The 11823-nt window shown below is 39.2% G+C and overlaps 3 protein-coding genes across 3 annotated transcripts; all 3 read right to left on the bottom strand.

Annotated features, from left to right (window-relative positions):
* Nucleotides 1–3917: 3917 nt before the first annotated feature.
* LOC138883233 (uncharacterized) lies at nt 3918–4322 on the bottom strand. The gene has a single exon (XM_070163903.1). The coding sequence runs from the start codon at nt 4320–4322 to the stop codon at nt 3918–3920; it is 405 nt and encodes a 134-aa protein (XP_070020004.1).
* Nucleotides 4323–4328: 6 nt separating this feature from the next.
* LOC104223057 (uncharacterized) lies at nt 4329–5281 on the bottom strand. Its single transcript, XM_009774407.1, has 2 exons — nt 5216–5281; nt 4329–5051 (listed from the first exon to the last, which is right to left on the bottom strand). The coding sequence occupies exons 1-2, from the start codon at nt 5279–5281 to the stop codon at nt 4329–4331; spliced, it is 789 nt and encodes a 262-aa protein (XP_009772709.1).
* A 1653-nt stretch (nt 5282–6934) lies between these two features.
* LOC104223056 (large ribosomal subunit protein eL18y-like) lies at nt 6935–9480 on the bottom strand. The gene is made up of 5 exons (XM_009774404.2): nt 9394–9480; nt 9087–9176; nt 8872–9000; nt 8601–8783; nt 6935–7275 (listed from the first exon to the last, which is right to left on the bottom strand). Exons 1-5 carry the CDS (start codon nt 9394–9396, stop codon nt 7117–7119), a joined length of 564 nt encoding a protein of 187 aa, XP_009772706.1. The 5' UTR covers nt 9397–9480; the 3' UTR covers nt 6935–7116.
* Nucleotides 9481–11823: the final 2343 nt, after the last annotated feature.

The raw sequence follows: 11823 nt of genomic DNA on the forward strand, positions 1-11823 counted from the left end.
CTACACAGCTAGAATCTTCTAAGGACTTTCCTAACAATTCTATAGGGTTCTAGGGTCTTCCTAAGGAAACCTCTATATTTCTCTAGAACCTCCCTACAAGTGCATAAATATCTAGAGCATTTCCAAGGAAATTCTCCATAGTTCTATAATATTCCACCAAGATCTTTTCCCTAACTTATGTAACACTTCCATAAGGCAAAAATATATGCCTAGTGGCACCTATATGGCATGATGGTGTGGCGGGTCATGACACTCTCCCTCACCCAATTTTGTGCCTCCCTCGGCACAAAGCATCGACACATATGTGCGCACCTCGCCTTGGCGTCGCCAGAGATCTTTGTCCATTAGCCATGATGCCCTATGAAGCGGTTCTCCTTCCCATTTCACAAGGTACTGGCTACCTTTCTTCTTACGCCGTTTGTACTTTGGACGGCTAGCAATGATGGCCTCCATCCTCCACCCATCGGATGCCCCTCCTTGCTCTTGACCTGAATCTTCCCATGACTCAACCAAGTCTAGCAGCTTCTCAAGCATCGAGTCCATGCTTCCACTCCCTATTTGGCTGCCCTCCGTGGTCCAGCCTTACTGGCAAACTTGAACCCTCTGCTTGGTGCATCGTCTGAGTCTGATAGCATGCCATCACTCTATAACTCGTCATCCTCTTCAACTATGTCCGTCCAACTTTTCTTGCTGCCACCATGCTCCATTTGCATGGTGCCAAGATAGGCTTTGGAATCCCCTACTTTCGGCTTAGATTCCAAGCGCATCCCTCCAATACAGGCGGTTCCCCCTGTGTCATCCTTATGTGCTTAAGCAAAGTTCCCTATCATTGTTGCAAGCTTCCCCAACTCTGAGCATTCACTTACCCAATGTGATCCTTCACAGAAGTAGCACCCTCCCTTAGACACGTACTCCCTACCATTTTCTGGCCCCTTGTCATTTCTCTTGGACCCCTATCCGTTATGGGATGGCCCCTTGCCATTACCTTTGTATACCTCGGCTATGCATTTCCCGTTTTCCTCATCATGATCTCCCTCATCCCTCTCGGTGTTGCCTTCTTTGGACTTGGCAGGCTCCATCTTGAAGTCAACAAGTGACTAGGCTACTCCGATGGCCCCATTCACGTTGGCTATTTGATGCCTTCTTAACTTATGCTTTGTCCAATTTTGCAACTCATCCATGAAGTAGAAGAGGAAATCTTCCTCGGACAATGACCGAATTTACAGCATTAAGGCAGTGAACTCGCGCACATACTCCTGAATTGTGGCCTCTGTCGGAGCTCCCTTAGCTTCCACCAGTCTGCCACCTCGCGTGCGTCCCATGCACCGCGATACTGCTTTTGCTTAGGGACCTTCACGTTGATCCCTTCTACAAGTACCAAGCCCTTGGTAATTCTGACCATGGTTCCCTACAAAACTTCTTTCTAACAATTTCTTGTATTCTTTCTAACATTCCTTAGTCATAATCTTTGCTCTGATACCACGTTGTCACGTCCTTAGTCTTAAACTAAGTGCACGTGCGGTACTTGGCAACTCGCTCACGATCTTGCACAACTTGCTCGCGTTCTTGCTATGCCAAGTCAGTCGTACTACACTAAAGATCGCTAAGGAACGTTAGAACACATGAGAATTGCCAAAGGAAGCTTTTGTATTAAGAGAGAACTTGATTGTTTTGCTTGGTTCATGAATTACAAATGACAACAACAACAACAACAACAACAACAACCCAGCAAAATCCCACTAATGGGGTCTAGGGAGGGTAGTGTGTACGCAGACCTTACCCCTACCCCGAAGGGGTAGAGAGGCTGTTTCCAGAAAGACCCTCGGCTCAAGAAAACAAAAAGACAGAAAGGAGACAATATTAGTATCAGCAAAGAAATCATATGAAAAATAGGAACAACGTGAAATTCAGAAGAAATATGCAAAGCAAGAGCGATAGCTAGTAAATAGTTTCTGCGATGAAAAGTGAAATAGTAAGACACAATATTGCCACTAATTATCATAGACAAAAACCCTACCAGACTGGTCTCGCAATGGTACAAAATAAGGAAAGACTCAAACTATCTCCTAACCTACAACCCTAATACTCGACCTCCGCATCTCCCTATCCAGTGTCATGCCCTCGGAAATCTGAAGCCTCGCCATATCCTGCCTGATCACCTCTCCCCAATACTTCTTAGGTCGCCCTCTACCTCTTCTCGTGCCCTCCACAACCAACTGCTCACATCTTCTAACTGGCGTATCTGGGCTTCTCCTCTGAACATGCCCGAACCATCTGAGTCTCGCTTCCCGCATCTTGTCATCAATGGGAGCCACATGTACCTTCTCCTGAATATCATCATTCCTAATCTTATCCATTCTAGTGTGTCCGCACATTCACCTCAGCATCCTCATTTTTGCTACTTTCATTTTCTGGATATGTGAGTTCTTTACAGGCCAACACTCAGCCCCATACATCATGGTTGGTCTAACAACCGCTTTATAGAACTTACCTTTGAGTAACAGCGGCACTCTTTTATCACACAAGACTCCAGATGCTAACCTCCACTTCAACCATCCTACACCAATACGACGTGTAACATCCTCATCAATCGCCCCTCCCTCCTGGATAACCGACCCAAGGTACTTGAACCTGCCTCTACTTGGGATGAGTTGTGATTCAAGCCTCACATCCTCGTCCACTTCCCCCGGCTCAGAGCTAAACTTAAACTCCAGGTAATTCGTCTTCGTCCTGCTCAGCTTAAAACCCTTAGACTCAAGAGCCTGTCTCCAAACCTCTAGCCTATCGTTAACACCGGCTCGCGACTCATCAATCAGAACTATGTCATCGGCGAATAGCATGCACCATGGCACCTCCCTTTGAATATGGTGAGTTAATGTGTCCAGCACCAGGGCGAACAAAAACGGACTGAGGGCAGAACCTTGGTGTAATCCCATTTCTACTAAAAAATGATCAGAATCGTCTCCTATTGTCCTAACTCGAGTCTTTGCCCCAGCATACATGTCCTTAATTGCCATAATGTAAGGGACCGACGGACCTTTAGCCTCCAAGCATCTCCAGAGAACTTCTCTAGGAACCTTGTCATATGCTTTCTCTAGGTCAATAAACACCATGTGCAGATCCATATTTCTCTCTCTGTACAGTTCCACCAACTGCCTAACAAGGTGTATAGCTTTTGTGGTTTAACGACCCGGCATGAACCCGAACTGGTTATCGGATACAGACAATGTCATCCTCACCCTCGCTTCAACCACCTTCTCCCACACTTTCATGGTATGACTCAGTAATTTAATACCTCTATAATTGTTACAAATCTGGATATCACCTTTGTTTTTATATAATGGAACTATCGTACTCCACCTCCACTCATCTGGCATCTTCTTCTCCTTAAAAATTACATTAAACAACCCAGTCAACCACTCTAAACTTGTTCTCCTCACACACTTTCAAAATTCCATCGAAATCTCGTTTGGCCCGGTCGCTCTGCCCCTACTCATCTTACGCAATGCTCCCACGACCTCCTCAACCATGATACGCCTGCAATACGTAGAGTCACAGTGACTCTCGGAATGCTCAAAATCCCCTAGCGCAATAACCCGATCCCCTTCTTCGTTCAGGAATTTCTGAAAGTAAGTCTGCCATCTCCTCTTAATCGGGCATCTTCCATCAATACTCTACCATCTTCGTCCTTGATGCATCTCACTTGGTCCAAATCCCGAGCCTTCCTCTCTTTCAACTTGGCCAACCGGAATAACTTCTTCTCCCCGCCTTTTTCCCCCAGTTCCTCATACATACGACCATACGTCGCGGTCTTAGCCTCTGTGACCGCCAGCTTAGCTTCCTTCCTGGCGACTTTATTCTCTCCATGCACATTCGCCTCTCCTCCTCACCTATGCTCCCCACTAACTTCAGGTACGCTACCTTCTTAGCTTCCACTTTACCTTGGACCATTTCATTCCACACCAATCTCCTGTGTGCCCACCAGAGACTCTCGTCGCGACCCCTAACACCTCTCTCGTAGCCTCCCTTATACAGTCTGTTGTGACTGACCACCTAGTGCTCGCGTCGCCATTGTTCCTCCAGGCTCCCATATCTGACAACCGCCCCTCCAGCTCTTGGGCTTTATCCTTAGTTAAGGCTCCCCACCTGATTCTTGGTCTTCCTCGAGAAGACCTTTTCCTCCTCTTTAACATAATACCCACGTCCATCACTAAGAGTCTATGCTGCATCGCGAGTATCTCACCCGGAATCACCTTGCAATCCTTACACAGCCCTTTGTCATATCTCCTAAGGAGGGGATAGTCAATCTGAGTCTTCGCCATTGCATTCTAAAAAGTAACCAAATGCTCATCCCTCTTCGGAAAGCTAGAGTTCGCAATTACCAACCCAAATGCCTTAGCGAAGTCCAACAGCGAGGTACCTACTCCGTTCCTCTCCCCAAAGCCAAAGCCTCCATGCACTTCGCCATAACCACCAGAGATCGACCTAATATGACCATTGAAATCCCCTCCTATGAATAGCTTCTCAGCATGCGGGACCTGGCGCACAATCTCATCTAATCCCTCCCAGAAGCACCGTTTAACCTCCTCATCTAGGCCCGTATGCGGCGCATAGGCGCTAACGACATTTAGGGTGTACTCACGAACCACCAACTTAATAGTCATCAATCTATCATTCACTCGTCTAACCTCAACCACAGAATCTCTAAGTTCCCTATCCACCAAGATACCCACTCCATTCTTACCTCTCTGGACTCCTGAGTACCAAAGTTTATACCCGTCTGCATCCTTCGCCCTCGACCCTACCCACCTTGTCTCCTGAACATAAGCTATATTGACCCTCCTCTTCTGGAGGATCTTCGCCAACTCTATAGACTTACCTGTCAATGTACCTACGTTCCATGACCCAATTCTCAACCTATAGACACCCTTGTTCCCTTTACCTCTATTGCCTCCTGTCCCGCCCCCTAACCTCAGCCCTACCCCACGCTCCCCCCAAGGACATGACGTCACTCTACCATCCCAAACCACAGCCACTATACCTACGGCAGACTAAAAGGAATCACTAACGCACACAAGGCAACAGACCAAACTAGTAAAAAAATCAAATTGCAACTATAGGAACACTAATACGAAGAAAGATGACAACAATTTATTTAACCAACACAACAAAGATAAACAGAAAAATGGGAGGTACCAACTCCCGCTAGTAGAACCTGGGAATTTTCTCGGTATATACGACGATGTTGCAGCCACCTAGCACGTTCACGTCCAACTCCCATTGCCCCTTGCTGACACTCACTCGGGTTGTTCTTTAATGTTTGCACGCACACGTGTCGTTCGCCATAATAGCCACAGGCCCTAACCTGAAATACACACAGAACACCACAAAGCCAAACAAAGGCAGGATGGGATATCACCGCTACCACTGGTGAGGCCCACTCACAGTAATTGAGCGCAAAAAAAAGGGTGAAATAAACCTGAAGTTGATTTACAAAACAGGGTGAAATAAAACAAATAAAGGTTAATTACAAATTAATGCCCCCTATTTATACTAATCACCTAGGGGCTAGTATGTAAATAGTAATTGTTCTACAAGTCCTTCCATATTTACAACTAAGTCCCTTCTCTAGAATATTCTACATAGCTAGAATCTTCTAAGGACTTTCCTAACAATTCTATAGGGTTCTAGGGTCTTCCTAAGGAAACCTCTATATTTCTCTAGAACCTTCCTACAAGTGCATAAATATCTAGAACATTTTCAAGGAAATTCTCCATAGTTCTAGAATATTCCATCAAGATCTAGTCTCAAACTTAAGTAACCATTCCATATGGCAAAAATATATGCCACGTAACACCTACGTGATATGATGATGTGGCAGGTCATGACATTCATCAACAAAAATAATGTAGGAAAGCTAGTAATTACTTATGTAACAACGTCATTTTTTAGTGTTTAGTTACCAGAAATAGAGGCGAAGGTACGTGTTAGCAAGGGGGTTCTATTGATTCTCATTCTTGAGAAAATATAACAAATAGTGTAAAAAGAAATTTAATTATATATAATAGTTTAGTAACAAATGAGTTGTAAAATTGCTTTAAGTTATTAAAATCTAAGTCCGCCTAGATTTGACGTCTTGGCTCCCTTACTCGTGGCTCCGCCACTATAAGAAAATGTTTGTCAAGGAAAATTAGTTTCCATCAGCATCGGGAAATAACTTCATTTTTATTGATGAAAGTCATTTTTATAATTATCTTTAACTTTTAATTTCATATCACTAGCTCAATCCAAAATTTCAACATTATTATTCAACCTTTTTGATCAATTAGATTTGCTAATATTATTATTAATATCTAACATGTTTTCAAGAAAAAAATTCACTTACAAAAATAAATTTAATGGAAAACATCTTCAATTACTTCTATCCTGCCAAATACCCTAATTTGCGGATTCGACGTGGGATTGAAACAGCGCTACTCCTTGCAACAGGGAAGAGAGATACTTGCACCCAACTCCAAGCTATTTTACATTCGAGTGGACGGGATTTTGGGTATAATCAAAATATTTGAACAAACTAGAGAATAATGAAAGAGTAGGGGTATTGCAATCTTGAACAGAATAGTTGCCCTCTGCAATCACAAGAGTATCAGATGTGCCATTAAAATTCCTTCACGTTGATTATTTCATACTAGTAATTTCACCTTTCAATTAGTATATATGGGAAAAGGATTAAGCTCAAATTTTGCTCCTCAAATTAGTCAATTCGACTGGTAGGGACACAGGGTATCAGGCTTAATATCTATTCTTGGAAGATTTTCCACTCGTTAAGAACAATAAAGTTCCAAAACAAATACCCTTATGTTCGAGCAGCGTGGACTTTCAGCCACAGACAACTCAAATCAAGACTAGTAGGCATTAACCAAAAGCAGTCGAGTTCGATTTTCAAATCACACCCTAAATCCACCTTGAAGCAGCAAAATTGGATGTTCATAGGATTAAAATATCCTAAAAAAATAAGTAAACATAAGCAAATTCCAAAACTGGATACTAGTTTTCAAAATCTCTATTGCTGCAATAATTGCTTAAGCCAACCTGACAGCACAAATGAAAATCAACTTAAACTTTGTAACCCCTGCTCTTTCTTCTTCCACGTGCCCTCTCAAACTTTCTTCCCTTTGAACGCACATATGGTTTGGTGTGGCTGTGTGGAACACCAGGTGCTGGACCAAAGTGCTTCACCGCTTCACGAGCATTCTTAGGACCTCTGAGGAGAAGCTGCACATTGACATACTAATATTAACACACAACTTCTTAGATTGACATTGAAGTCATTTCAGTAATCATGAGAAGACAGTGATGACTCTTCAATTTTAGAAGAAACCCAAGAACTTATGTCCATCTGCCACATATGACAGGAGACGCAAAACAAGCCGAAGTAGTTGGTTTGGTGTTTTCTTATACTTCCTCTTCCAACATGGAAGCATGGATAATACAATGCATTCATAGCCACCAAGCACAAAATCAAACTTGCACAATTTAAGCATATGACATGCACACAAGAAAGTATACCATGCATTCTATCAGTTGCATGAATTTTCACAATCAACAACCAACCATATTAAGTTCAAAAAATTGATGCTTGCACGGCCTTTTACTTGATAAGCCCCTTATCCGGGCAAATTTGATTAACATCTTTGTTCCTGGTACATAACTTTTAAATGCAATTAACATTTTTAGTATTAAGTGACATAACAAATTATTTAGAATCAAAGTGACACTTGACCACTTCAAAAATCAAATGAACACAAAAGAAAATTGTTTTGGGAGCACATCACACGTCTTTCTCTGTTGCATGGATTTTCAAAATCAGCACCTACTCCAGTATGTAATGTAAAATTAGAAATCCTGATGCTTGGGTAATAGAATGGTCACCTTGCAACATGCACATACAGCTTTTTTAAGTTTCAATTTTGTTAGCCCCATTTTTGCCAATTTCAACTCGCGGATTTTACTATATCTGAACATAAGAAGTGTTCTTCTAAAGAAACAGGGGAAACAAACCAAATATAATTCAGAACTCGATTTTTTTTGACAAGTCATGCACAACGCAGATTGATGCAATATAGCACCGCTATCGCTCGAAATTAAATTAAAGAAGTCAAACAGTTGCCTTATTCCTTAAATAAAACAACTGTTTGCATTGCATAACATTTCTCCTTGTCGGGAAAATTTCACGAGGAAAGCCTTCCCCAAAGTTTGTCTCCCAAAAGAGATAAAAAATAAATTGAAAAGCAAGAAAGATGTTATCCTATAACATTGAAGCGCAACTCCATGGATTCAACTAGGAAAAGGCTCAAGCAGATAGGATTCTTTTAGGTTTTCTCTATGCACAGATAAAATCTTCAGAATCATATAGAGATTCCCAAGAAGAACTATGTGCAATGAACAACGCAGCTATATTGATCAATCTAAGACTATAATGCATCAATATCTGAACACTAGTAGTGACATCAAAACTTAACTACCTTTATAGCTTAACTGAAACTTGATAGAAATTTACAGTCAGAAGATAAAAGAGCGATAAGGTTAAGACTCAATACCGTGTTCTGACCAAGTGGGGCCCTAAGAGCAAGCTGATCAAATGTCAAACACTCTCCACCAGCCTTCTCAATCCTTGCCCTTGCAGTTTTTGTGAACCTTAAAGCACACACCTTCAGTGTCGGAACATCATAAGCCCTAACATCATCCGTAATGGTACCAACAATGACGGCAATCTTACCCTCCTAAAACATAACATCAGCAAATATCAACTTCAGTCCATAAAATGAATTTGAACGCCAACAGATACACGCAAAAGGAGAAGAGATGTACCTTTCCTTTGGCATAAGATATCAACCTCGAAAGGGAAAGAGGTGGTTTGTTTGTCTTGCTCATAAATAGCCGCTTAAGAATCACAGCATTGAACTTGCATCCGGTCCTCCGCACCAAAAATCGGTAAAGCTATTAACATACAACAAAATCCACTAGTCAAACATTTGACAAGATTTGAGGGGAAAAAACAATAGAGAAAGTTAGAGGAATCAAACCTTGACAAGGAGTTTCAAGTAAACATCGTCAGACTTAGGCGCTGTGCGCTTCGTCTTCTTGCTCTTACCCCCCGCTTTCAGATCTATCCCCTGCTCACCACAAAAACATTGGTTCTTTTTGTAAATAACAGAAAATCGATTCTTACTTGTTAATCCATATAATTACAACTTTGAGAAGAAGATACATGTAGTAAGTAAACACAATATGATAATCTGATTCACTATAAGTGTGGTTCACCATTTAAAATTGTGCAAACAATACATGTATTAGGTTTGGTCTAATTAGACAGAGGAAAGAATATCTAACCATTTGATTCCGTCAGAGAACGCCAAGGTGAGGAGCTCGCTGCTGGAGAAAGATATGGCCGAGTACTAGCAAGTTAGCAGCTTAGGGTTTGCCAGGAATTTAAGCAAGAAGCTGATCTCAATTTGGGCTTTTTCTTTTTCTTTGCATTTTCATCCAGCCCATTATGAGGAATTTTGGGCTTAAGCCCAGGTCGCCGATAAGATGAGTCTTATAAATTGAGAGTAAACTACACAATCTGCCTATCAAACCTAAAGTAATTAATCATGGGTGAATGACACACTTACCCACAAAAATAAAATTACTTATCCTTACCTACTTATTTATTTTTTGGAAAATTATCAGCTATGTCCATTTATAAGTAGCTCGTTACAAAAATTGGTCAATTGATAAAATATTACTAATATTAGGCAATTTGATATTTGTAGCAAAAAAATATCAAATTTTTGCTTTGTTTGAGTGGGTGCTATTAGAATAGATTGGGCACAACTTAAGGAGATTGAATCTCAGTTTTGGGATGATTTGGTGAAGTTTTGAGGTGGTTTGAATTGAAAATTCGAAGTAAAAACTGAACATGAAAAAAATAATATGTGTATCACATATGTATCATATTTGTATCAGTTATGTATCACATGTATATCCATGTATACCTGTGTGTGAGATACATGCGTGATACATGTGTCGAAGAAGACTTTTTTTGAACTCGATTTAATTACGAATTTTGATACAAAACCAGGTCAAATCACCTCCAATCTTCCTCAAATTTTGTATATTGACTTATCTATATATTTTCAATGAATTTCAACTATACCCATCGAAAAAGTTCCTTTTTGTTTAGATTTTTGGAATATTGTATATATTTTTGTATTTCATCACCTTATTTGCTATCTAGTGTTGCTAATCACACGTAAAAATATGGAAGGTAATTTTTGCATGTGATTCTTTGAGAGAAAGAACCCTAATATTTGGTTTTTCAATTTTTGTTGGCTAGTTTTAGTAAGTCTATGACTAATGACTAGAGGTTGGTAAGTTGAGATTTATTTGGGACAATTGTGTAAGTTTCCCTTATTTTTCTACCCATCAAACTAATTGCATGTCCTACCAATAGTAGTTTTTGTGAGGAATTTTCTCATTTTTTTCCAATTCTTTTTTATTTTTATGCTTCTTTCTTTTTTCTTTCTTTTCTCCTTTTCTTTTTTCTCGTTTTCTTCTTATTTTTTTCTTTTTCTCTTTTATTCATTTATTTTTGCCCAAATCATATTATTGTTATTTTTAACATAACTTATTTCACACCAATTTTGACTCCTTCTTTATTTATTTTTCTTTATTTCTTGTTCCTTTTCTAATTCTATTTAACTCATTTTTTCTTTTTCTTTTCTTTATTTCTTGTTCCTTTTCTAATTTCATTTAAGTTCTTTTTGTTATATTCTTTTTCTCTTCATAATCTAATTTCATTTACTGTTTTTACTATTTTTTTATACAATAAGAAAAATAACTGATATAATAAATATTTGTTCACATTTTTTTAATATAACTAGTATAATATACCTTTTGTCTTTTTTCTCATTTTTTTTAAATTCAATTATGAAACTGAAATAATATCAATTGTCACTTGATCTAATTCACTGATTTTTACATTGACTGCTACTGAGCACCATAAATTATATAATACGATTTTAAGAATAAACACGTGATTGTCATGCAAATCTTGATCTCGTTCCCTACAAATATAAGTATACACTCTACCATTAGCAGTAACATAATCAGTTATGGAGCAAGAAAACATAATTTACGGTCACCAAATCTCCATATATACTAGTTAGAATAGAAATGATAATAAAATACTAGAAAATGCAATAAAAATATAAGTAGCAAAAAAAGACTTTTAGTAGCATATGATACTAATATGGTATACATGTATACCAACAGAGTATATGATTGCTCTAGAATATTGCTACAACTATCTGAGACAATATTACTGTACCAAAACATTAAAAGATGTAATAAAAGTATGAGAAAATTATATGTTCGCATTGCAAGCTAAATATTCGCAAAGCGGCTTGCTCATTCTGTATACTAACAGGGTATATAATTGTATGGGATCGTTCTAACAATTGCCTACAACTATAAAAACTATTACATAATACATATAATTTAGGTCCATCAGCACACACAAAAATCAACACTGCAAATTATGTTCATATAAATAATTGCAGAATATAATTCACTTAAAAATACAGCTAAAACAACCAAAAAAATGTTAAAACTACCATATGATACCAACATGGTATACAGTTTTACTGGTTAATTTCCGACAACTATATGACTATACTACTATTACATTAACACACATGCATAAGAGAAAAATAAAAAAATAGCGTATCACATATTAATATAATAAAGTATTTCAAAATATTTTACTATATTACTATT

This window comes from Nicotiana sylvestris, chromosome 12 (genome assembly GCF_000393655.2).
Source record: "Nicotiana sylvestris chromosome 12, ASM39365v2, whole genome shotgun sequence".
NCBI lineage: Eukaryota > Viridiplantae > Streptophyta > Magnoliopsida > Solanales > Solanaceae > Nicotiana > Nicotiana sylvestris.

Coding starts and splice junctions, on each gene's coding strand:
- LOC138883233 (XM_070163903.1), bottom strand. CDS start 4,322: ATGGCGAAGACTCAGATTGACTATCCCCTCCTTAGGAGATATGACAAA.
- LOC104223057 (XM_009774407.1), bottom strand. CDS start 5,281: ATGGGAGTTGGACGTGAACGTGCTAGGTGGCTGCAACATCGTCGTATA. Junction 5,052..5,215: donor TATACCGAGAAAATTCCCAG/GTTCTACTAGCG, acceptor GATTCCTTTTAG/TCTGCCGTAGGTATAGTGGC.
- LOC104223056 (XM_009774404.2), bottom strand. Junction 9,001..9,086: donor ACTTGAAACTCCTTGTCAAG/GTTTGATTCCTC, acceptor GTATGTTAATAG/CTTTACCGATTTTTGGTGCG. Junction 8,784..8,871: donor TATCTTATGCCAAAGGAAAG/GTACATCTCTTC, acceptor GTTATGTTTTAG/GAGGGTAAGATTGCCGTCAT.